Source organism: Salvia splendens, chromosome 3, assembly GCF_004379255.2.
Source record: "Salvia splendens isolate huo1 chromosome 3, SspV2, whole genome shotgun sequence".
Lineage (NCBI taxonomy): Eukaryota > Viridiplantae > Streptophyta > Magnoliopsida > Lamiales > Lamiaceae > Salvia > Salvia splendens.
In genome coordinates this window covers 16,999,498-17,026,210 of record NC_056034.1, presented here as the reverse complement: position 1 = coordinate 17,026,210, position 26,713 = coordinate 16,999,498, and the positions used below count along the sequence as shown (strand labels likewise).

General features: G+C 36.3%; 5 protein-coding genes across 7 annotated transcripts; 2 read left to right on the top strand and 3 right to left on the bottom strand.

Moving 5' to 3' along the window:
• Window positions 1–1,366: 1,366 nt before the first annotated feature.
• Window positions 1,367–3,848, top strand: LOC121797206 (eukaryotic translation initiation factor 3 subunit G-like). The gene is made up of 2 exons (XM_042195953.1): window positions 1,367–1,748; window positions 3,022–3,848. Exons 1-2 carry the CDS (start codon window positions 1,412–1,414, stop codon window positions 3,552–3,554), a joined length of 870 nt encoding a protein of 289 aa, XP_042051887.1. The 5' UTR covers window positions 1,367–1,411; the 3' UTR covers window positions 3,555–3,848.
• An 806-nt stretch (window positions 3,849–4,654) lies between these two features.
• LOC121795280 (syntaxin-43-like) lies at window positions 4,655–9,195 on the bottom strand. 2 transcript variants are annotated; one of them, XM_042193786.1, is made up of 8 exons: window positions 8,773–9,195; window positions 7,363–7,636; window positions 6,655–6,744; window positions 6,422–6,502; window positions 5,537–5,614; window positions 5,393–5,458; window positions 5,237–5,317; window positions 4,655–5,125 (listed from the first exon to the last, which is right to left on the bottom strand). In XM_042193786.1, the coding sequence occupies exons 1-8, from the start codon at window positions 8,952–8,954 to the stop codon at window positions 5,018–5,020; spliced, it is 960 nt and encodes a 319-aa protein (XP_042049720.1). In that variant the 5' UTR covers window positions 8,955–9,195; the 3' UTR covers window positions 4,655–5,017. The 2 variants fall into 2 exon arrangements, with proteins under 2 accessions (XP_042049720.1, XP_042049719.1); XM_042193785.1 differs by having other exon boundaries at window positions 7,363–7,639; window positions 8,773–9,192.
• Window positions 9,196–11,411: 2,216 nt separating this feature from the next.
• LOC121795279 (protein DEHYDRATION-INDUCED 19 homolog 3-like) lies at window positions 11,412–14,572 on the top strand. 2 transcript variants are annotated; one of them, XM_042193784.1, is made up of 5 exons: window positions 11,412–11,775; window positions 12,211–12,353; window positions 12,812–12,889; window positions 13,207–13,463; window positions 14,296–14,572. In XM_042193784.1, the coding sequence occupies exons 1-5, from the start codon at window positions 11,700–11,702 to the stop codon at window positions 14,384–14,386; spliced, it is 645 nt and encodes a 214-aa protein (XP_042049718.1). In that variant the 5' UTR covers window positions 11,412–11,699; the 3' UTR covers window positions 14,387–14,572. The 2 variants fall into 2 exon arrangements, with proteins under 2 accessions (XP_042049718.1, XP_042049717.1); XM_042193783.1 differs by having other exon boundaries at window positions 12,184–12,353.
• A 5,865-nt stretch (window positions 14,573–20,437) lies between these two features.
• LOC121797205 (GDP-fucose transporter 1-like) lies at window positions 20,438–22,146 on the bottom strand. The gene has a single exon (XM_042195952.1). It carries the CDS (start codon window positions 21,687–21,689, stop codon window positions 20,646–20,648), a length of 1,044 nt encoding a protein of 347 aa, XP_042051886.1. The 5' UTR covers window positions 21,690–22,146; the 3' UTR covers window positions 20,438–20,645.
• A 2,045-nt stretch (window positions 22,147–24,191) lies between these two features.
• LOC121793841 (calmodulin-binding protein 60 B-like) lies at window positions 24,192–26,394 on the bottom strand. Its single transcript, XM_042191874.1, has 9 exons — window positions 26,241–26,394; window positions 26,078–26,150; window positions 25,973–26,004; window positions 25,403–25,887; window positions 25,152–25,312; window positions 24,868–25,071; window positions 24,698–24,797; window positions 24,467–24,622; window positions 24,192–24,363 (listed from the first exon to the last, which is right to left on the bottom strand). Exons 1-8 carry the CDS (start codon window positions 26,309–26,311, stop codon window positions 24,513–24,515), a joined length of 1,236 nt encoding a protein of 411 aa, XP_042047808.1. The 5' UTR covers window positions 26,312–26,394; the 3' UTR covers window positions 24,192–24,363; window positions 24,467–24,512.
• Between the last annotated feature and the right edge of the window lie 319 nt (window positions 26,395–26,713).

Below are 26,713 nucleotides of genomic sequence, written 5' to 3'. Positions count from 1 at the left end.
TGCAAATTTCGATAGCATCAACAACTCGAGAATGTCAGTTGCAACGCAACAAGGGCAATTTATCTTTGAAAGATAAACATTTGGAATGTGAGTTGCAACGCAACAAGGGCAATTTCTCCACAACCATCAACATTTGGAATATGAAGCCTACCCGTCGATAAAGTAAAAAACCTTAAAAAGGATTTGTAAAACAAAGTTTGCCGTATTATGGAGAAATGGTAAACACCAAACCAAATGCTTCCTTCGTAAATGAGATATTGGGAACTCCAGATTTATCATAAAAAAATGAGCCGAGTAAGTAAAAATATAAATTTCCAAATCATGAGAAAAATCCATTAGGTTTTAAATGAAAATATAAATAAATGAAACCATATTCCTTTGACATTTGATGAAGTGTATCAGTATTACAAATATATGTGTCCTATTTTCAAATTTATCTTATTGAAATAATGGCCCTGTATATCATAAAAGTTTTTATCTTTTAGTAAGTCAATGTATTTAGTTTTGTTTCTTTTAGTAATCCAATGTAAATTATGCTAATAATGTATAGTTAACTTTTGCCTTGACTTGTGGTACTCCGTACTCTCTCCGTTTCAATAAATATGAAATATTTAGTTTTCAACATGAAATTTTATGTAGTACTGTTTGTGAGTTAATGAATAAAAAATAAAGTAAAAGAGAAGAAAAATTAGAGATGCTATTGTTTCCATTTTAGAAACAGTTTCATTTGACAACTCAAAAAGAAATTTTTTTATTTGTAATGGGACAGAAGAAGTATTAAACTATTTGTCATGGAAAATGCTAAATATTTATTGCATGACTTGTTTGATTTGTGCATGTCTTTTGTTGAATAAATAAATTAATACATTAGGGCTGGATCTATTCATAAATTTATATAAATTTATTAGCGCATGGTATTTAAAATAAAAATATTATTCGTGCTACAAAATTAAACTGCATATATGATATATTCCTTAATCCTCACACGGTCCATATATTACTGCACTATGTACATATAGTGTGCTAACAATTGATACATTTAAAAATTTATGGATAACAATTGAAAGTTATACAAATACATTTAAAATGAACAACTCGAATTTGCAAAATAGATTAAATTACAAATCAATTGAGATATAGAAGAGTAAAATCGTCGAATTAAAGAGATAAAAGTCATTTGTTTCCTCGGTACTAGTGGAAGAATATTCATTTAAATATCAATTGCTTGAAAATTAAAGTGTAGTAGTACTAGTAATTGGCAAACTATGTGAGCATTATTTACGAAATTAACAAAGGTAAGGGACTTGCCTGCAATTAGGTGAAAAAATCGAGTAGATATATAAAGTCGGAACGGAGCCGTAATCCCAAATCCATCGCCTCAACCGAAAACCCTAGTTTTGTGACATTCAAAATGGTGAGGGAAGAGCAACCCAACAAGCTGCGATGGGGGGAGCTAGACGAGGACGACGGCGAGGATTTGGATTTCCTGCTGCCGCCTAAACAGGTTATCGGCCCCGACGAGAGCGGGATTAAGAAGGTCATCGAATACAAGTTCACCGATGATGGAAACAAGGTTAAGGTTACCACCACCACGCGCATCCGCAAGCTCGCCAACGCCCGCCTTAGCAAGCGCGCCGTCGAGCGCAGATCCTGGCCTAAGTTCGGCGATGCCGTGCACGAGGACGTCGGCAGCCGCCTCACTATGGTGTCTACGGAGGAGATCCTCCTTGAACGCCCCCATGCTCCTGGTACAACAATTCTCTCTGTTTTATTTGTACACCTGCCGTTTTACAACTCCTGGCCACTAATACAATAATTAAATAGCCTATACGTTTCTGTTCATGATTGTTGGGTGTTTAGTATTGTATTTTGGAGAGAAAATGTCGTCATTTTGTAGATCCTGATTGCAATTTCCAGTAATATGGCTCTCTTTTTTTTTGTCTATTTTGGTTATAATCTGATTATTTTTGAGATCGATCTATGTCATTGTCTACTGGACTGTGGCATCTATAGATTTTGAAGTTCTGTTCTGCTCCATTTATGAATTACCACAATCCACTTAATAAAGTTTTTGACTTCCTATGTATGACATAAAATAGATGAATTATGACATTTTAGTTCCATCTAGTTCTTCTTTAATTGTTCGAGGATCACATGGATAGTAGATTAGAATTGAGTGGCTGCGAGGTTCAAATTGCTTTCATGCAATACTGCTCGCTCATCTAACTGGCACTGTAGCGTTTTGCGAGGTTGGGATTGAGCCAGTGACATCGGTACTTTGTCAACCTTGGAAGCTCACCTTTTTTTATTTTCTTTAAACACAAGTGTTCTTTTATTGGTGGTTTAGTCAGGGTCTTTTAATGTGATCTACTTGGGGTTGCCGGATTAACTGAGGGATTCTTTATTTTATCCTGGCCATCATTAGAACGTCTTGGCTTGATGACTCATTCTTCCTTAAGATGTTTGCTTGTGTGGTTGGCATAGCAGTTTGGACATGTCTAAACTCATGATTACATTCTTTACTATCTCACATAGTCACATTTGTTATGTGGTTGTTCATAGATTAATCTTCTGATGGACGCAGTGCACCAAAAAGTTATGTCATGTGTCTTTGTTGTTGTTAACATGTAGAAATGTGCTATACCCGAAGACTGGCATGTTATGCATTAAAGTAGTCTGATTTTTGTGGCATTGTTTTCTTTCTTCTGACATCATTCTTCCCATTCATACCGTCATTACCTTTTCACATCTACATTTGAGATTACACACTAGGACTGTCACCGATCATTTGTCAGTCATTTTAACACTAGACATGACTTCCTTATGTTGTAATGTATTTGATCTACAAAGTGCTTCATTGTGACGTTGATAAAGCAATGGTTTCTGTGGACCACAGATTTTCCAGCCCTCGTGTATTTGGGAGTTGTGGCATTTATGTCCTACTTTCTTGTTTCTCATTTCAGTTTTATTGTGTTCTTTTATGTGTACTCTTACTCATGTAATTGACGAATTGACTAATAGGTACAAAATCAGAGGAAGCTAAGTCATCTGGCGATCCTCTATCTCAAATGAGTAAAGGAGGTGCTGTGCTCATGGTATGTAGGACTTGTGGGAAGAAGGGTGACCATTGGACCTCTAGATGTCCTTACAAGGATCTTGCTCAACCAAGTGAGACCTTTGTTGATAAGCCGCCAACTGAAACTAATCCTGCAACAGGTGGTACAAAGGGCGCTTACGTTCCTCCTAGCATGAGAGGCGGTGTGCCTGAGAGTCGCGGTACTGACATGCGGCGTAGAAATGAGGAAAACTCAGTCAGGGTTACCAACCTTTCTGAAGACACAAGAGAGCCCGACTTGCTTGAGCTTTTCCGTCCTTTTGGTTCAGTGAGCCGAGTTTATGTTGCTATTGATCAGAAGACTGGGACAAGCAGAGGTTTTGGTTTTGTCAATTTTGTGAACAGAGAAGACGCAGAGAGGGCCATCAACAAGCTTAATGGGTATGGATACGACAATCTCATCCTAAGAGTTGAATGGGCTGCTCCTCGGGCGAACTAGTTATTGGAACGCATAAAAAGTGCATATGCATTCTTGGTCATTGAGGAGACTAGTGGGAGAAGATGGCACATTCGATTTTGTCTGCACAAGGTCGCGTGATGGTTTATGGATTACATTCAACAAGTATAAATTTGGAGTTTTTATCAGTTATATTCAACTAGCATGTGGAAGAGGGCTTATCTTCTTACACAATCAGTTTTTACAAAGTAATTTTATGACTGGAGATGCTATTGTCGTATGTTGTACATGCGTGCTATATTTAGTTGGGGTAAGGAGAAACATATCAAATGCTCATTGTTTGGTCGGGCTCATGGAATCTATTGAGTTATTTAAAATCAATTCAAATTATTAAAAAAATGTAATATAAAAAAAATAAATAGTAGTCGTACACAATTATGGAATGTTTACTACTTGGAACTTTATCTAATAAAAAAACACAACAATTGTATTGCTATTTATAGTTAGGTCTTGTGTACCTACATTTTTACCCCCCATATAAAAAGGTGAGAATAACGTCTGACTTGAAAATTAAATTTAATAAATAGGAGAGGGCGCCCCCTCCCTGGGATATATGGATTCTTTTCTGCATCCTCTTTTTCCTTCTGTTGCTCCCGTTCTCTCTGTTTGCCATTTTCAATGTTTATCTTACAGTTCCTTCTCACAGCATGTGTGCATTAGCTTGCCATCATTGATCATAAATGCTTATGTTCATATTTTCCATGATTTTGAATTATCATAAATGGACTATGATTCTCAGTTTTTTTTTTTTTTTTTTTTTGATATCACATTTTGAGTAGTTTCTTTCCATCTTCCTTTATATGTAGTGCATGCATGTAGAAAGTGATTCTCTCCGTTGGAATAATAATAAGATGCTTCTTCTGTTCTTTTTCTGGTGCAATTGGGCCATCTTGGACTTGAGCAAAAGACCTTGTTCGCGAAGTAAACTAATGCACATATGGTTCAACCGATTGGGAGAGAATCAACAGATTCATAAACACTGATATGATGAATTGAGTTTATTTGAACCATTTCACACTTCTAATACTCAATCATATGCCAATCTATCGTATTCAAAATAAATAAAGAACACTAATTCAAAGTAAATAAATAAATAACACTAAAATACATATATATATGGCGTCGAATGTCAAATACTAATTGTATTTTACCAAGTTGAAGAATGAGTCCTCTTACAAGAGAAGATTTGGGCTAAAACAAAGGCGTTCATTCGTGTACAACTACAATATCCTCCAACACAAAAAGATGGAAAAGGAAGAATGAATATGGAATCCTCAAGACTATACATGATGCCGGAAATTCTACAGGGAAGAAAGAAACCACGAGGAGGAATTAACTGTAACTGTTTTCGACATTTAGTAAGATAGTCGGTGACTGGGAAAACTTGGAAATCCGACTCATTGGCTTGAGAGTATAATCATATAACCATACCAGCTTATCATAGCTTAGAAGATAATCTCCTTCAAAACTAAAAGTACTAGCATCACCAAACACATAATAATAAGAATTGTCGCGCACATAACCATGCCACCTTGTTTTTGACTTCTCTCAGCCTGCAATTTCGTTTCATTCCAGCACAAAATTTATTGCCAGGTAATTCAAGACCTATCAAAATTTAAGTATGGAATATTTGCATGAAAGGCTGCAGAAAAAAGAGACTGGACCTTCTGAAGTTGTTTCAAACCATCTTCGACTGAGGCTGCAACATTTGTTATATTGTAATCGATCCTATCAACAATGGTCCCCTGTTTGAAGGCAAAGTAAATCAAACTGACATCTGCTATATTAGTAGCGATTGAGAAAAGCATATAACATCCAACCTGATCGATGACCAAAACTGATAAATCCTTCATAATTTGAGCAAGTTCACTGACAGATTCCACCACCTAAAACCAACAAAAATTCCATAAAAAACGCAACATCTAGTGCGCTTGCATACAAGAATCGTAAATCTTCTAAATTACCTGTTGAATTTCTCTCTCCCTTTCTGCAGTGAATGCTTCACTTTTCTTTAGTCTGGCCATTTGATGTTCACTGAATCCCTAAAACATAATCATGTTGGCAACCAAATGGAGGTTAATGATGCACTCATGACATAATTCGAAGATTGTATGCCGGTATGGGGGTGAAGAAACAACAGTCAGAAGGTGATCAAAGACTCTAAAATGATTACAAATTTCTAAATAAATGGAAAAAGTTAATCTAGGAAAGGTCATCTTTCTTATCCTCACTTTCAATGAGAAACGTCTGATTAGGTCCACTAGGTAAAAAAAATCCGAACTCAGCCCATGTTTAAGCAGTCATCTAGCAGGACCTTGTAAAAGCAAGCAGGGAAACTCATTTTCCTATTGATGTAAAGACCCGAAATATGATATAGGCATCAACCTTGATAAAAAAAAACCAGTGAATGAGTTTGGAAGGTTGCAGTAGCCAATGGTTGAAAATAGCAGTAACCAAGCTTGAGGTCGGGATTCTAAACGTTGCTGCTATCCCAGAAAAAGTACCTAGTTAGTTCTACAAGCTATTGGTTCAAAGATTCGAAGATACCATTTTTACAACTCACTTCAGGTCATAGGAAAGTAGGAAACTTCTGATACAACTCATACAACAAGACAAATATCAAGACTTCTAGAACTGTTGTTGGACTGACATTGATGATGCTACAGTTAGTACCAAATGTTTCGATGGAGAATATGATCCTACTAGAAATTCCTATAAGCTACATATACATGCATGTCAGCTTTATGCCCAGTTTACTGAGCACAGAATATTTGTTTACTATTCCAACCACGACACTAAAACCATATGGATAGAAGCTTATGTCATATTCAAAAGAGAAACCCACTTACTATGTCATCCATATCATAATCATCATCTCTTGTCGACTTGCTTCCATTTATGTTCATTTCCAAGTCAACCCCATCAGAACCCTACACAGAATGGCAGGAAATTAGAGTTTGGCCTATACAAGAATGCCAAGGCATTACCCATCACAATAAGGAAGTTTATTATTTCACTGAAACAAACTTGATCGAGATTCACATTCTGATTCTGGATGAAGGCGTCAGGAAAGAAATCATACCTCTTTCTGCTGCCGGAGCCGTTTCAAATATGTTGATTGTTTCTTTCGTAGCTCCATTGAGAGGGTCTGAAGCTCAGTAGCTAATGACCGCTGTGAAAGAAATAGTGCACTTTAAGTAAAATCTTGCATTAATACATGGAGCACAAGCTTTCATAACACGGGCATAATGAAGACTAAAACTGATCACTAGTATAATAGCAGGAAAATATGCATAACATGCCACATGAGCAGCATTATGTGGTCAACAAGGTAATCTCAGGATATGCAAAATCATTTCTGTGATGGATGAGAGCTACAGGGACCACAGTTTTTATTCAATTTTATTCTATTAAACATCTACATCTGAAAGTAAAGATCACCAGATGATTGACAGTTCCATATGAACTACAGAGAGAGACTAGCTGGGGAGAACATAATCATCAATCTCATCATCAGGATGTAAATTAAAACAAAAAAACATACTTTCTAAATAGCAAACAATGACCTAACAGACAGTTCTTCTGCGGGCATTTCATCAGAAACTAATTTTATCACGTAAACTGACTTCTGTGTGTTTCTATCAGAGTTTGTCATCCTGTAGAGCTCAGCAAGTAGAAGATCACGGAAATGACTTATGTTCACATACTGTTGAGGGAACTAAATATTATCACAGATACTTATGATTTCATACATCATACATTTCAGCATATAGAAGATTATACATTATACCTGGACATTTTTCCTGATATTTGAATCCTCTGTAGGCCCACCCGCAGAGAGTATTTGTAACCTTTTTTCTGACTTTTTCAAAAGATCGGTTATCTCTTCTGTTAGTGCCTCAATCTGACGTTGATCCTCTTTACCATCTCCAAATGAAGGCATTAAAGCCTTGGCATGAGCCTTTAATAACTCAGCCATCTTCCCTCTCACACGTTGTACGTTAGTCGCTATTTCTTCAGATACATCCACCCAAGCTGGTGGTAAACCTACTGCAACTGTTCCCCTACTGCGTTAATAATTTTTTAAAAAAAAAAGGATCAGTTAGACCAGGTGGTATGGGGTCTTTGCTTGTAGCAATATACAAGAACGTCTGTATCATACTAACAGAAGAAACTGTTGACAAGCGAAAAGTATATTAAAGGCTCCAGCTCACTGAATAATCATGCTCATATTTTATTATACTACTATGAGTGGAACATATAAGCATATTATGAGCTATACTAGTAGTTACCAGAGTAGCACACATGCAATGCACATAAATGGACGATAACATAGTTCTGTTTGCAAGTTATCACTTCTCACTTTATTTTTCAAAAGATGGAAAAACAATTAAAATTTGATCACATACAGTGACAAACTCCATAACCTATTTGCAAAAGTGAGATGATATTAAATCCTAGAATATAACCAGCCATCTGCGCTTGGACTCTCCGCTTCACATAATTAATACTTTACACGAGGCCAACTGCAAAGCATTGTTACACAATTCAAAGTGTCGGTGTCGGAACCTATTATAAGGACCAATAGAGATGGTTCCTAAGCTTGAGAAGCAGAACTACGGTGACATTACAGCAAAGGCATTTGGATAAATTGCTGTGCCCCCTGATCACAATTATGAACTAGAATCATTCTCGGCCACTATGTGGTGCACGCCCCATCCATTTCATAATGACATTGTAGCCAAAAGGTTTCCAGGTAATTCACGTTCTACTTGACTAGCTACTTTTTTTACATGCATATACAACTAGGTACTAACTCAACCAATGTGCATAAGTTGTGGCAGAAGACATGAAAGATGCTTAGGATTTCAAAATTGAGTTGGTTCTCCTCTCACTCGTCTCCATGGTTTAGCAGTGAATCAGGATTTCAGATGGAACAATTGAATGTTAAATTTTCAAGGTACTATCATAACGAACTCGATCATTTCGGCGAATGGTTTATGGATGCAATAGAGGCAAAACATATCTCATAGCATACAATCAGTCAAATCAATGCCACCAGGATCATCAGCTCAATAACTGATACAATATTGGATTGATCTAAACAAAGTATAACTAATTTGTAGCTAAATCTAAAAAATTGAAACAAATAAATCCGAGTAGCAAAAGCAGAAAGCACAGTAGATGAACATTACAGTACCTGGAGGTTCCGGGATCTTCAGTGCTAAGAGGAGTGTAAGATCGATTAGGGTTAAGCAAGGACGCGGTGGAGAGCTCGATCACCGATCTTCCGCCGGAGCTCGAGGAGCCCACCGGAGCCCTAACGCTCTTCAACGCATCCCTATATCTTCTAAACAGAATCGTCCGATTCCTCGTCGCCATCAAAACAAAAAACAAAAGACGAATCAATACCTTCACAGAATCTACCAATATCAAATCAAATCGCGAAATTTGTTTAGTTTATGATAGATCTGCGAAGGATGGAGCGGGAAGCTCGAAAATTGGGTAGGCCCGGCTTGCAAACGAGCCGGATTAACTGATAGATGTTGCCTGATTTGGTTGGCGAAATTTCTGATACGGGAGTTTTCGCACAAACGAAGAACTGTGAAAATGGAAGTAGACGTATGTGGGGCCTATTTAGCTGCCACGCAAATTAATTAAGATTATTAATATACTCCATAAAACATCTAAATAATCTGTTTTTTCGGTTTAAATGCCTTAATTCACACGAATTATTTTGAGAAGACTTCACCCATAAGTTTTTTAAGGTATTAATCATGTAAATGTATATTATCTTGCACAACATGATTATACCTAACGAAGAACCGATGACAGCTAACTTTTACGACGAGGATGAAGTCGGAAGCACAACCGCAAGGTCTCCCCCACATCGAGGTGTTCATACGATGGTGCGCGAGAGGATCAAAACAAGACACACAATGCGTGATACCAAAACCCACATTGAGCTACAAGAATACCTAATCCAATACATTTTGGTGAAATTCGGTCACGAGTAGTGAGTTTTTAAATTTTATGATTTTAATTATGTAATTTTTAATTTTTAGGATTTTAATTGTGTAATTTTTATTTTTTTAATAATTTGTAATAGTATTTCGGGTGTTTTTAATGCATTTTAATATTGTGGAAATGTTTTTATTTAAATTGAATAATAGAATGATGAGACCCTTGAGCATACTCTTGCGGAAGAGAATGGATGTGAGTGTTATACTCTTGCAAAAAAACATAGAGTAAAAGTGGGCCCAAGTCCACTTCCATGCTCCAAAGAGCATGGATGTGAATGCTCTTATAAACAAAATATAGTCAATGTTAGTAAATTCTAAACAAAATAAGTCAACTCACAATCAAACGTTTTACTCCCACCATCCCATAAAAATATGGGCAATCAATATGACACGAGAACTAAGACAAAATTGATAAAGTAAGATAGAAGAAAAGAATAGTATGGTAAAGTAAGAGATAGAGAGAGAATGGTAGTTAAAGTATTGTTAGTGGATAGTGAGACATATATTATTAAATTGATATAACTTTCTAAAAATGGAATACACATTTTTGTGGGACGGATAAAAATGAAAAGTGCACATATTTTTATGGGACGGACATGGTACAATATTATTCCTAAAATAGATCTGTTAGTATTTGGAATCAAATTGCGTACTTATTAATGTAAGAGACTTTTATTTTGTCCATTTTAACTAGTTAGTTGGTTTTAATTTTACTGTTTAAAGTAACTATCTTATTTTATCGAGTAAATTGTCTATAAAATTATCGTCAAATTTTGATTTGTCCTATACCTAATTTTAAATTATACAAAGTTTCAAAATTTTCTTAATTTTTCATAATAAGAGCAAATTCAATTCTAAATTAGTATACTAAAATTTTGGTATTGTTAATAAGTTATGACTTAAATGTGTATTAACAATATAAGTTTGAGCATAAGAAACTAAAAATAATAGCACAAATTTGATCAAATGAAACAAAAATTTTAAAACTTCGTGATTTACTTCAACTTTTGAAAAGTATGAGATAAACCAAAATTTGATTAAATTTTATTAATTTATACGCAATTAAGTCTAGTTTATTTTTACCAATTAACCCTAGTTTATTCTTACTATAAATCTATTTGTCAATACTCTATTTCATATCCTATGCAACACGTCCAAGCGGTAACTGAACTGAATTTGAAGATTTAATTAGTAAATTTTTTAGTAACAGAGTAACTATTGTTATGCCTATTTTAGAATATAAAGACCCTAAAATTACTATGCAGACAAGTAATAAGCTATAAACGACTAATTACCCTATGATAAAATCAAATAAATATTTTTTCTAAAAAAAGAAGAAGAATATTTAGATGGGATCTACAAATTTGCTTCAGTTTCTAATTAGTACTACTATCATGCACTTTAATAGTACTAAAACAAAAAGGTAAGTTTTAAAAATAACTCTGTTACTAAGAAAAAATCAGCAAAGTAAACACTAAACACCAAATCCAAATAAGTTTAAAATGTTAATGATATGATGATTGACCTTTGGCAAAAAGCCCGATTTTGCATTTACTTCTCCTAAATTAATAAAGAGAAATACAGTTTATTTTCACTGCCAAAGTCATATTCCAAATCTGCTATCTAGTAAATTCCATTCAGACACAATAAAAACGTCAAGCTGTCAGATGACAAAATTCAAAAAAAAAATAAAATTAATTGAGATGTACTAGTAATAAAATGATTAAGAAAAAAACGAATGAATAATATAAAATGTGTGTGGAATTAGATTAAGAAAAAAAATGAATGAATAATATAAAAGGTGTGTGGAAGACAACTCTCTGCTTCCTTTCGGTGGATTTTCATTCCACCTTGCAAAGGCAGCCAAGCCCCTTTTCTCTCTACCTTTCATGTCGTCGTCGTCGTCGTCGTCGTCGTCGTCGTCGTCGTCGTCGTCATCATCATCATCATCATCATCGTCTGTCTCTCAACTCTCAGGAATAATTTCTTGAGTACCCTTGATTGGATGGATTTGATAAGCTCTTGAGAAGAAGACAGCTCGGGATTTGCACAGAAAGAAATCAAATTATAATTTTTGTTTTTTGGGGTTGACAAGAAAGAAGCCATGGATTCTCATTCTTGGGCTGCTCGTTTGTCTTCTGCCTCCAAGCGCTATCAATCTGCTCTTCAATCTCGATCTGGTAAAGCCTTGCCCTTTTTTTTTGTTTTAAGAAAAAACTCTTTTTTACTCTCTTTATATGGGGTTCTTGTTAGCTACTGTAATGATTGATGTAGTCTTCGTTGAATATTGATGGGTTTGTCCTGTGTTGGTGGGGCGATGATTTTCGCTTCAAAGATTGAGCTTTGAATCTAGGGTTTGTTGAATCTCTGTATGATTTTGTTTGAGGTTGCCGTTATCTGTTGATGCCTATGCTAACTGTGTTTGGTTTCTATGTCGAGGAATGAGTTCCTTCGAGGTTTTGTTTCATCCTATGCCTTTTTACGCATGTGTTTGTAAAGATTGGATTTTCATGTGACTTCCTAAATCTCACAGCTGCATTTTATTTTTGGGGTTGATGGGCTTCTCGTTGCTTTTGTATCATCTATAGGAATGAAATGGGATGGCTTTGATGCAGAAATACTCATGGGCTTTGAGGTGATTGACATGGATGATGATATAAGAGAGGAATATCCATGCCCTTTCTGTTCGGACTATTTTGATATTGTGGGACTTTGCTGCCACATTGATGACGATCATCCTGTAGAAGCCAAGAATGGGGTGAGTGTGAGTCCAATTATATCAGTGTACAATTATGGGCAAAAACTTGGGCATTGTTAGGGATGCCTCTCTGGATATTATTGGCCTTCCTCAGCTGAAACTTGTCTCACTAAATGGTCATTTCTTAGTTACATGATGTAATTTATTTTATAAGGAAACCAATTTTATATCTGGAAATGATAATTTACATGTCTTTTGGGGTACTATAGCATTTGTTGGGATGAGTCAATTTTGAATATGTAATCTAGGCAAGACTCAGTATGTTCCAGATGTTAGGAGATTATATGTACGACTTTTCAGTTCTTCAACACCACAATTGTTTTTCTTGTGATGTAGTCATTCGTTGTTCTGGATTCAAATCCTGGTTGTTAAGGATTCTTTGTTTGAAAGCATACTGATGATATTCATCCAGATGCTTTCTCTAAGAAAAACTACTAATACATGCTCTATTCCTGCAGGTATGTCCAGTTTGTGCAGTGAGGGTGGGTGTTGATATGGTAGCTCATATAACTCTGCACCACGGGAATATTTTTAAGATATCCTTCTCTGAAAAGTTATCATTTTCAAGTATTTTATTCATTCTTGAAGCCATTACTTTCAGTTTATTGTCCAGCATGTATTATTTTTCTATGTCAGTCCTTTTAAATAATCCGGCACAAGATTTCTACTAATTATTGATGCTGCAATTCACAAAATTGGATTTTAAGTAATCCAAGTAGCATTGTGCAGATGTAATGCGGGTCATGTTATATCTAAGCTCAAATGGCCGTTTCATTTGTTCCTATAACAGATATAATTGCATGCTCTATTCCTTAAATGACCAACAACTTTGAATTCCTTGACTAAATATTACATGCAGCGCAAGAGAAAATCACGAAAATCTGGTTCCCATTCTACTCTTTCCTTGTTGAAACGAGAGCTAAGAGAAGGGAACTTACAGTCCCTTTTTGGAGGATCTTCCTGCATAGTTTCTTCAAGCATTGCAGCCCCTGACCCGCTTTTGTCCTCATTTATTTTGCCAATGGTTGAAGATTATGAAAGCGTTCCACCACACTCTTCAGCTGATTCGACAATAACCAAAAAAAGCACAACTGGGAGCATTTCAGAGAGGTTAGTTGTTTTTTCAGTTGTAACAGTGTTTGCTCTGATTCTGTGGATCTATCGTGAGACAGCATTTGATGCAAAAGTTTCCCTATAACTGTGTTATGATACGTGGACGCACAAGAAGACTTGTAAAAGTTCCCCTATAACTGTTATAATACGTGAACGCACAAGAAGACTTGAATCAACACTCTCAATATATGCGTATCACCAAAATCTGATTACCTATAGAAAGCACCTATCTAAATTTTGTTGCAAACTGGAACTTTGGGAAGGTTATGATTATTTTTTAAAGATGATTCAGATGATATTTCTGAAGTTTCATTATGATTGTATACACAGTTTTACTTTTATGGGTTTCTTCACTACAAATAGATGCTTTAGATCTATATCAGTGAGAACTCTGAATTGTGCGAGTGCGCTTGATAATATGAAGCCCTGTAGGGTCTTCATGTTAAGCACATGATTTTTTTTATCTTCCTAGTGTTTAGTAGGTGTTTTAGAAACCTAAACAGTCACTCTAAGTTAACATAATTTTAGATGCTTTGGAAATCCTAAACTATCATGATCTAGAACTGTGAAAAGAAACTGTTTCCCATGGGTTGATAGGATAAATTGTTGTTGGATTCCCATCCGTGAGCTGACAGTACAATAATAATCAGTATTGTAAGCTCCATAGTGAGACGACCTGTTGGTGTATTTTATGTCTCTCTGGTCTTAAAATAAGACCATTTATTAATTCTCTGTTTTTGTGGTTTTCGGTCAATTTGTGTACTTATTTATTTCACAATATTTTAATCTTGGTTCTTAATCTCTAGCATTGTACTGCTCTGCTATGCAGAAATCCTCCAATGTCGATCAAAGATCATGAGGAGAAATCGAAGAGAAGTGACTTTGTTCAAGGACTGCTGATGTCGATGATAATATCTTAGTCAGCTCGAGATGGGGCTGCCAATTCGTGGTGAGTATAAAGGCCTTGGCATGGAGAATGGAAAGTAAAATAAGTTTGTAGCAATAAAAGTAATCAATGTTATGTAGAGGTTAGTTTTAGGTGTTGAAGATTGATGATGTATTTTTCTTGTGCTTTGGTTGAAAAAGAATGATGGACTTTCGCATTAGTAATTTGCATTATCGTTGATTGTAGTATTAGGCATGTTTGATAACATAGAGTAGGAAAGTCCAAGAAAAGAAACAAAATGAGAAAATAAACCAAATTATTGAGAAAGTGGGTTTCTCGGTTTTGCTTTGATACAAAATAAGATGCGTTTTTTAGTGCTTAGAAATGGCCAGAAACACCATATACTCCCTTGTGCAGACATTATTGCCCTCCACCTTTACCACTTTTCTCTAACATACCACTCTAACCCTAGAATATATAATTTCCTCCTCATTTCTTCCTCCCAGTAGCAGCAGCTCGAAGACTCATGTATGCTTCAACGAAAAAGAAACCTTCGATTGTGTGTAAATCTTCCAAATAGGGCTGCACAAAACAAGAGGCCAATTTTAATGAGATAAATTCGCGTAAAAAAAGAAATTGAATTGTTACAATCGTGTGGTGTTCGAAAATCTGAGAGAAAACGGGAAGAGAAGATGGATTGACGGGAAGAGAAAATCGGGAAGAGAAAATCGTGTGGTGTTCGAAAAGAAATCGTGTGATGTTTGCTGTGAATCTGCCCAAATGAGAAAGAGAGAAAGAAGATGGAAGAAAGAGTTTGAGCGTGAACATCAAAGTCAAGGCTAATTTTGGAAGGCAATTTTATTTCTTGATGGAGTGGAAAATAAACTACGGTTGAAAGAGAGATAAGTTTCCAGAGGTAAGTTGGTATACACTCTTGGGCCCTTGTCGGGCCGACGTATTTTGCGGGCTTTCTTACAAAAGTTCAAAGTGTATCAAAGCATGGAAAAAACAAGTAAATGGGCCTGTTTCTTGGATTTTCTGGGCTATCAAACATGCCCTAGTACAAGTCGGCATATATTCTGGCTTTCTGCCAATATAAAAAAAATAGTGTAGTACTCCATCACGGGTGTTCCCAATCCCACATGTTTTGCGATGTAAACACAAATAATATCTTATTGTATGTTTACTAGTACATACTAACTAATTGTTACTAATAATATTGATGTAGTTCGAACGTAAAAATCGGACTAAAACCTTCGGTGTCAGTTTGACTTGAAATTCGCACGGTGCATGCGAATCGTAAAAAAGAAATAGTCTTTCTGACATATATCGACTCATTTATTATCAATTAACATTATTTCCTAAGAATCCAAAATATGCCTTTGATATTTAAGTTTGGTGCAATACTGATGGAGTTAGAATTTATGTCACTGATATTAACGGTGGCACAAGATCCGATATCCAAAATTTTCATATCCGATACTATGCAAACATGCAGTACCGGAAAACTACCGCATTCATCTGATTATTGCATATCTAGGGTTTAATTAATAACTCTTTAAAGTTATTGTTTTCTTGGACTAAACATATCGTGTTTTTACGATTGCCGTCCCGTTTTCAAATGTGTGGGACGAAATAATTCAAAACGTAATGTTAAGGACCAAAATCGTAAAAACACGATATGTTTAGCACCCTTACTTTTTTTTCCCTAATATTTATATTTTTGATGGAATAACAGGGGAAGACTTCCTTTATATCTGTAGCGGATATGCATGAGCTACACATGTTCGTATTTGTGCTAGCCGCCATGCAAATTTTTTATAGTCTGACCCACATGGCATAAGTAAGGCTTAAGGTAATTAATTTAAGCTAGCTTTTTGATTCCTTAATTAAACACTGAACCATTGATAGATAGTAGTATATGATAGTAACTTATTTTTGGCCTAACATAACATGTGTACAGATGAAGATGTGGGATAGTTGGGAAAAGGAATCTAGAACTGTAGATCCAGAGAGACTCCTAGGAAGTTTTGCTACAAATTCGACTTACGTATGGATTGTATTGTAAGTATATTCATTTTTTTTAGATTTTTAATTTCAATTCAATTTTTACGTAAAAATTAATTATGTTCTCACATTTCTTTTTGGTTTGTGGCAGAAATGTTTTTTCGTCAATTCTTCCGGTTGGTGGCACTATACCAAACAACTCTCTCAATCTCAATTTTTAGGATTTTAATTATGTAATTTTTAAATTTTTTTTATAATTTGTAATATTATTCCGGGTAATTTTAATGCATTTTAATAATGCGGAAATGTTTTTATTTAAATTGAATAATAGAATGGTGGGACCCTTGAGTTTGTCCTTGCGGAAGAGCACGGATGTGGGTGTTGTGCTCTTGCCTAAGAGCAGAGAGTAAAAGTGGGTCCGGGCCAACATCCGTGCTAGTTGGCAAGAGCACGGATGTGGATGCTCTTACTCCCTGCTCTTAGTCAAGAGCACCACACCCACATCCGTACTCTTCCGCAAGGACATGTTCAAAGGACATGCTCAAGGGTCCCGCCATTTTATTATTCAATTTAAATAAAAACATTTCCACAATATTAAAATGCATTAAAAATAACCGTAATAATATTACAAATTACAAAAAATTAAAAATTACATAATTAAAATCCTAAAAATAAAAATTTTCTCCATTAAAGCCTTAAAAATTAAAATTATATAATTTAAATCCTAAAAATTAAAAATTACATAATTAAATTCATAAAATTAAAAAACCCACTACTCGTGACCGAATTTCACCCAAATGGATGATGAATGTGTGTATTTATAGATGATTTTGGGATATTTTTTTTAAAATTTCAAAAACAAAATTCAGAAAAATGGTAATAAAATCTGTATATTTTTGGGAATCCAAAAAAATATATATTTTTAAATTTTTGGTATTATTTTTGTTTTTTTAAAAAAAAAGAAAAAAAGAAAATGCCAACGGCCAATAGAAACGCGTCACGTCGCCCTGCTCGCTGGCACGGACGTGCTCTTAGCTAAGAGCAACGCCGTGCCAGCGGCAAGAGCGCAGCGGCAGACAGCGATGCCGTGCCACTGGCACGGACGGACGGACAGCGGTGTGCTCTCCGCGGTGGATGCTCTTACAACATTTAAATAACAAGCTACTGAAATGAATGGAGATGTGTAATCGTAACTACGTGGGGAACATGCAATTCGAATTGACGTGGTGGTGGTGGTGGTGGTGGTGGTGGTGGTGGTGGTGGTGGTGATAACCCTTCAATCATCGCTTCAAATGTTATTTTTGAGTAGTTGGGCCTTTTGATGTTGCGGGCGGGCCGTCGGGACGAACCTCATGCTTAGTTGTATCAGAGTGATACATTTAACTACTTAGGATGTCTGTTAAAAAATGCAAGAATATCTTATTGTATGTTTACTAGTTACATAGTAACTAATTGTATCAGAGTGATACAAATAATATCTTATTGTATGTTTACTAGTACATGTTTTCTTAAAACTCGTGCTAGGTCAAAGTGAGACGAATTATCTGGAACGGAGGGAGTAATTGTTAGTAATAATATTGATGTAGTTCGAACGTAGAAATCGGGCTAAAACCTTCGGTGTAAGAATGCCTTAAAATTCGCACGGTGCATGTGAATCACAATTTGGAATCGAACTCATCGCGACACCGTCGCGATGAAGGATGATGGATTTTGGCCATCTGACATCGTTTACGTTTAGGGGTGAAAACGACAATTTACTATTTTTTTCGGGTTTAGTTTTAATTTTCTATTTTGCGTTTTATTTCCTTTTGAATTTATAGGGTTTTCTAGACGCTTATAAATAGCGTTGCTTTTGTTTTGGACGATAGTTATTCTCGTTTTCACAAAAACTAGAGTTTCTTTGATTAATTCTCCTTTCAGTCTGTTTTCTCTATACGTTTTGCATCAGAGCCACTTATATCTTTGGACTATATTTAATTGGCAATACAAAGCTTAATTTTGGAGGACCATTCCCGCTCAAACTATGAACCGATTATTTTTAATTTTTTTCTTTCTTGAGCGTAGACACAATGCCAAGACATGGTCGTTTGACCTCCTATTCACCAACTCCTTGTGACAAACCAAGCAGCTCGAAGATTTCACCTCCTAAAGCAGCCTAGGCTTCTGTTGCAATTCAGCTCTATCCAGCTGAATATTGCAAGCTCAACTTGGTTGGGCTTCTCGGCCAACATTGATTTGAGAGGAATTGTTTGTTTCTTCTCTTGACTATGGTTGTGCGATGCTGCTCCATCAGCGACTCTTGGTTGGGCTGCTACTCTCGCTCGACCTCACTGATCGAAATTCAAACCCACTGTCATCGTCTCGGTCCACCATTTCTGTCGGGTCTTGCTATGCCGTCACTTTGTTGGTGAAGAACTTGCTAACTCCAGGAGCCTCCTCCTTGATGTTTTTCTGATAGGTTTGTAGGTTTTGATTGGACATTTTAGAAGTTTTCTTAGGGCATCCGCACGTTTTCTTAGGGCATCGGCAGTGGTGGGAATGCCCCGGCAGAATTCCCCGCGAAATTCCCACTTCCACGTCATAAGGACTTCCCACTGCTCTGCCACGTCATACGGAATTCCCTTTGCACAGTAGCGGAATTCCCCTGCGAAATTCACGACGGAATTCCCACATAAAAAAAAATCACAAATTCACAAATTAACCAATTTCCGGAAGTAAAGAATTTACGGAATTAAAATTTCGACGCGAATACGGAGAAAACGAACACACGTTATTTAAAAAAAACATACTTCATTAAAAAAAATTAATGCAAAGGCCGAAATTCAATGCAAGTGGTGCGAATGAAATGAAGTTCAACAGGATGTATTTATAGAAAATAAAAAAAATTAATGCAAAGGCCGGAATTCTGTGCGGAATTCCGTGACAGTCCACACAATGGCGGATGTCAGGACGGAATTCCGCGGAAGGCCGCGGACCTGCGACATCCTCTTCCGTATCCACGCGTGTGTGGCCTAATGGCGGACGTCCGCCACGTCCGTGGAAATTCCGCGTCGAAGTCCGCCATTGCGGATGCTCTTAGGCCGTTTGTTTTTGCTTTTATTTTTTCTAATTCTGGCTAGGTATTGGTTTTGAAAAAATTAACTTTGATACCATGTTGGCTAGGTATTGGTTTTGAAAAAAATTAACTTTGATACCATGTTGGCTAGGTATTGATTTTAAACAAACTAAATCTATACAAAGTAAAATGCAAAAATTAAAAATCAATTTAAAAATAAAAGGACACTCAGAAAATTACATTGTCATCAACTATATATAGGACTAAATCCTATATGTAAAGCATAGAAGAAAATATAGTGCACCTATCCACAAAATGACTAATTTCGCCCAACCCAAGAATAAGGAATATATAAGTAAAATAATTTCCATTTTTAATTGAACAAGATATCCTCCCATTCCATGAGAAAAACATCACTACAGTCTACAGTCATAGTAAAAGTGATCTTGGCCAAAAAAATGCAAAGAGGAATGTAATTAACTGTCCATGAATAAGATAGCACTTGCTAGATAACAGATATAATCACACTACATCATTTTGTTCAAAATAAAGAGAGCTGAATCGAGCAATAGTATTTCTGTATTTGCAAAATTCGAACCACCAAATTTATGTTTCAATATGAAGCTATATTCATTTCATTTCAATCGTGATACAAGACCAGGAGGTTCAACTCTTGCCAACGAACAACCTAAAGCAAGAGAAAGTAAAGATCACGCTTAACTTAACCCTTCGTGGAGCAGCTGCTCTGTTATTATAAGCATAATACAGTATTAACTTAGCAGCACAGTTAGATGGAATACTAAAGGAGGAGAGTCTATGCATATGGATTTCACAAGCATACATGATTGCCTTGTAATGGCTATCGACATATGATTTCACACAATTCAATGGCAAGTGCCTAGATAAAGAAATAGATGCCCAAAGATAGTTAATCACAAACGGAGGCAGTACGGGATAAAGTATGACTCTGGCAGCTAAACATGATAATTTAACCATACAAGTGAAGTGACCATAAAAGGCAGATGAAATAAGTTCTACTGATTCCCACCATCAATTCATATGGAAAAAGAATCTCATCCATAACTAGTTAAAACATGGCCGAGCTTAGATAGTGAATGATTGGTATGAAAAACATTCTGCATATATAAAATTCTAAGAAATTCTTGGGTGAATAACAAAACACATCAAATAAGTAGTGCCCTCCTGCAGCAGCTAATGACAAATTGAACACTCATACTCCAGAAAGTTTACCAGAAATTCCCTCTTCTTCGTCCATACCGGTTTTGATATCGTTCGTACTGTCTGTTTGCTTGGACTCCCGCTGGTTAGGAGCAGCCCCAACTCCTCCGGTGACAGACTGCTGATAGAAAACCCCTCCAACAATAGTCAGAAGCAAACACACTAAGCCAAAAGGAGTGGCATGCTTATCCCAAATCAACACATTGATAGCAACAGTCAAAAACTTGTTCACAACCCCTGTAACTGTAAATGCAGTCGCAGATATCGCTTTTCTAGCTGCAAAGCCAAAAAAGCTAATGAGCAACCCAAACACACAAGACAGAGACACTGCAGAAAACGCAACGGGTTCAAGCAAATCCGCTCCGCTCGAGGATCCCAGAGCTGCAAACACATCAGCATACTCCCCTGTCAAAACCCAAAAGACGGGCGCCACCATCAACGACAAAAGATTATTGTACAACACAAATCCCCAAGTGTTCAACCCAAGATTAGTCACAATGTGCTTGATGTAAACCATCTCTGTGGTGATAGTCACCAAATAGGCGAAAGCCCAAGAATAAGCAGTCAGGGTAAACCCATTATCGGTAGCCACATACCCAACAGCGCCCCCCAAAATGATCACCAGTGAAAGGAAAGTCAGTTTAGAAGGGCAAGGCTGTTTCCTAAACGCTGTGTCGGCAACCGCCACAAGAAGTGGAGTCAAAGATCTGAAAACAATAAAGGTATCAACATTGGCGTGACGAAGGAGATTCGTATTGGTGAAAATAGCCAGATAAAAAACCAATGCTGCAGGCAGGAACTTCTTGGCTGTATCTAAATTGAAGGGATCGTGGTGCAAGAACCCAAATTTACCCAGAATCCAAACACCTGCAGCTGAAGTTAAATACTGAAGAGCAGTGAGCAAACCAGGGTAATTAAATTTGGTAATCGCGAATTTGTTGATCACAGCAAGCAGGCTGGAGCAGAGAGCATAGCCGATCACCAAGCTGCTGGTGGCGTAGTATTGCTTCGGCGCCTCCAACCGTATCAAAGCCATCAGCGCGGGGGGTTTTTCAAATTGGAGAAATTTAGCAGAGTTCAAGCTAAATCTGAGTCGAATCAAACGGTTCGATTTGGATTCATCAGTTAATTGGGAGATTTACGAACGATCTCTCACAGATCAAAAGCGGGGTGAGGAGAAACCCTAAAAAATGAGGGGGAAACTAGGAGGAAAGAATTGAGGAAAAATTGACAAGAAAGGACGAGGAAGTGGGGATTGTATTAAATCTTGGAGGAAAAATCAATGGTAAAACCTGACAACCCACGAAAATCATTGAAATATATATAGAAAAATATCACCATTGAGATTGAGACTGAGATTGAGATTGACGACCGACACAAGAAGCTTTGTTTTGTTGGATTTTGGATACTACGCCATGAATATGGGAAGGAATGGGTTGCCCAACATAATTTCGACTAATATAATTCTTTAAGCTCCCAACTAATTCTCGACGAATTTTACTTTTCTGGTCACAACATATAAATTAGTGTTCATATATATTAGTGTCTTTTTTTTATTGAGATGGTCTCATTTTTTACTAAAATAAAAATATTAGCAAATACATATTATTTCATATATTTTCTCTTCTTATTGTCTTCACACCATCTTAGCAAATACTATTAGGTCTTCTCTTCATCTTTTCTCCAAAGTATGTGTGTGAGTGTGGATCTCAATGAACGTTTGATGGAGAAAATCCTTTCTAACAAGACTCTTGAGAATTCTTAGAGTGATTGTTTTTTAAAATAAAAAACACAATAAATAAAAATTGGAAGCCCCACAAATCGGGTACAAGCATGATATTAAAAGTTAAACCAAACTATAATCAAACATACGAAACTAATAAGCAAAACAAATGTGTCAAAACCTATCAGAACAAGAATGATAGTCTTCTTCCCTACGCTGGAAGCGGAGTTAGAAAATCTCAACTGGTCCATCTTGAATAAAAACGTTTAATTTCAAACATTTCTTGAAGATATTATCAAGCTAGACTCACCTGGAGTGCGATTCAATATACTCCCTCCATACGTCCCATAAAAAAATTTATTTGCCAAGTTTTTTCTCTCTTATAAGGTGAGACCATTCTCCACTAGCAATACTTCAATCACTTTTTCTTTTTCGTCTCCAAAGTTTATATTTTTATGGGACAACGGGAATAATAATAATTATAGCACCGCTAGACACTGATTATCACTACTCCAAGATATCTGGACTTTTAATTTAGATTACAAAAAATCCGCATCCTTTTATAAATCAAATAAAGCATAATCAATATGTGTGCTCAAAGTTAAATATATTGATTAAGAAATAATAATCATTGAGATATCGTCTTTCAGTAAATAACAATAAAGCCTTATCTCACTGAGATCCTTTAAGTGCTATAAAACACCGGGGTCGTTTATATTCTTAAGGCTAGGACATATGTGGACTGATACTACAATCTTTCACGATTAGGTAGTCTAGGCCTATCTAGGTTGTTAAATATCATTTCTCTTTTGCAAAGAACCGACTGTGTTACCTTACTATGAACAATGCTAACAACCAGTCTACATAAGCAAAAGACTTTAACCTTGCTTGTTTCTTATAGTATAATGTACAAAACATCTTATAAATATACAAACAAAAAAACATTGTGACAAATTAATCCGTTTCTTTGATAGGAAAAATAAATGAAGAGTTTTTCAATATAAAAGCACTCAAAATATGCTTTAAAGTATACAAAACTCTAATATGCACGAGTTTCAATGCAAAAATAAGATAAATAGATAAATTGAATAAACTGTGAGAGAGAAAGAGAAGATGGTGGGTAAAGTAGGTAAAAAAATGATAAAGAGTGAGTAAATTCTAGAGGACAGCCAAAATGGAGAAATGAGACCATATTTTATGGATGATTGGATTGATAGATTGATTGATTCCCTTGCAATAAAAGAATGTTTGATTTCTTTTCATTTTCTACCAATTTTGTTTAAAAACCTTGCTCGTATGTTGAGGGCATAATAGAGGAGGAAAGAGTTTGGATACTTATTATGCTGTTTTCACGTATTCCATGTAATTTTTGGATTGTTTGATCCAACTATAATAATGTACTCCACTAGTTAATAGTTATATACAACCTCATTTTGCATGGTTGCGACCCTACATGCATAAATATACTATCAGAGTATCAGTTTTGGTTTTCTAGATTGGTTTAGACATGCTTTTTTGGGTATATATTAAGCAAAAGAGTTGTCCAAGAAGTGGTTCCACGCTTACGGTTTGAGATAATTGAGTATAGTCTTGTATCTGATTAAAATTTGGGTTGTGCGATTTCGATCCCAACTAGACGATCATATATCGCATAATTCTAAAGGGAAAATCTAACTTTTTTGGTCAAACAAAGCATTTAATAATTGTAGATACCAAGTACACCTTAGCATTTTTGTTAGCTAGGAGTATTGATTATTTCCACGAATTTTTAATTGTAGGTTTCAAACATATAACCAAACACTAGTAACATATCACTAACAACAAAATATTTACAATTACCATTAATACATATAATTCGATTGAAGTAACCTCAGAAGATTCAAAAGATACACAATCTTTTTTTCAGCTGCTCTTAACATCTTTTACATACAGAAATAAAAAACTAGCTTGACTTTTGTGGTGCACAAATGCAACTCTGCTAATGGTCCTGGGGGAATAAAGATAGCCAGAATTAGAGGAAACTATACTATACTGATTTAAATATTTTGATTGGAAAAATAGAGAATTAATTAAGCAGATGATCACTCGACCTCAAATCAAAATCTTGTCCCAGCACTACGTTACTTAAACCCAAAACTAGTTGTTAAATGTCACATTGAATCCTTCCATTTGCGAAGCATCTCCCATCTCAAACGACACATTTTCGAGCGTTGGATGATGAGTATTCATCTCCATCTCCACCTCACCTATCACAAAACCTTATTTTCATATTAAATATTTAAGATTATTAGCCCACCATTTTTTGAGTTTGGATTACCTACCTTGTCCCAGAGTTTGAGGAAGCATGTTAAGATCAGCTTCACAAATTAACCAGCTGCTTAAGTTTTCAAAAGCGCGCTGCTTCAGCTCCTCCACCGCTTTCTGGCAAAATATAGAGTGCGTTATGACAATCAAACAATGTTACAAATGTGAAGTGAAGAGAAGCAACTACCCGTTGATAAGCGGGGAGACTATGCATAGGGATATAAGTGCGGCCATCAAATGCAACTCCAATGAGGCTGTAGATGGAGTTGAACATCAGGGAAGTCCCTATCCCTTGCGCATTCATGTAAATATATTTCTTGTCGTCTAAGACGCACTCAGCAGCGTGTCTCACTATTATCTCCCATTTCTTGTTGGAGATCTTACCAAGTGCCTAACACAGAAAAACACACTGCTTTTCATCTTATAAACATGATCAATTCAATTCATATGTTATCTGTCTATGCATCTTACATTGCGTACTGACACCGGATTCATGGCAAGCGACCTCAACAAATCTCCAACGTTGGAAATGCCAAGTTTGGTGAGCTGTTTATGGCATGCGCCGTTTTTACCTATCCTCTCCAAGCGCCACACTTGATCATTCAACTGCGGCGGATGATGCTTCTGATAAGCTGATCATACATACACCCCATCATCATCATCAGTACTAACACAACTACATATGTTATGTTATGAGTAAGAAAATGAACACTACAACTCACATTCTCCGCGTTGATCTTTGACTTTGAAGGCGTTGCTAACACCTTCTCTAACACTCGCTTCACCAGAACCAGAACCAGAACTAGAACTAGAATGGACTCTGAGTCCCAAGCGGAACGTGCCAGTCCTATCCCATCTGGAGTTATCCGTGAAGGAGAGGTTGTGGATGTAGCCTACTCCATCCTTCAACGCTACAATCGCCTCCCCGTTCAACAGTGGCCTTTTCCCTTGCCTGCTCTGCACAACATTGCTGTCAAACTCCTTCGCTGTGCATTCCTCGCCATCGAAGCCACCCTGCACCACCACTACACCCACCTTCATTTTAGAATACGGACCCGACGCTACAATTTTGTCGCAGCTTGGTTCGTACAAGGAGATTTTCACCGGGCTTGTCCCAATCTTGTTTCCTGTAAAAATAGTGGTCGGCAGCCTACTCTCAAACCGCAAACACAGACTCCTCCTCTCACTTTCAGCATTCAAGTATACACTACAACAAACAGAACAACTTCACAGTACAGTACAACAAACGAGAATATAGCATAACATTAACGACTCATGTCCAGATAACTAACCGATCTATTGCACTGCCCACCTCCTCTTTCACCTATCAAAATCAATCACAAATCATCAACATAACTATTTCTGCACGACTAAAAAGGACAAGAATATTCATATACCCAATTCCGAATGACGGGTTCCAACATGGGAGCCAATTCTTCAAGATTCCGGTATCTGCTGGTCCCTGATATACTGCAAAAAAAAAAAACACAACCGAATCAACTAAGTAGAATAGAAATGTAGTCGTAAAATGGAAAAGAGAAAAAGGAGAAATTGGCCGACTTGGGGAAGAAATGGCGACGTTTATTCTGGAGTTGGTCACCCTCCTGTGAGAGCTGTCGTTTTGGCGCCATAAAATTGAGAAGCTATCGAAATTTGTGCTGCAAAATATTAAGAAATAATGGTGGTTTAAATATAAGAGAAATGGGGAATTTGAAGGAAACTACCTAGGAAGGAAGGAAGCTTCACTGATTTTCTTAACTAGTGTAATTAATTAAAACAAAAACACGGTAGCCAGATTAGTCAAGGTTATGTGAGGTTGAGATGGTTTATAACAGATTTAACAGAAACTTCCCAACATTATTTAAACTATCAACCCACACCCAAAATGTTTGCACTTCCACTTTCGATTCTTAATGGAGTGTACTATATATTCTCCATTAAATATTGTTGCATTAAATTTCAACTTACTGTTTTAAGTAGTTCTCAAAAGTTTTGCATGTCAGCCATAGGATACATATTTTGTATCAACTTTT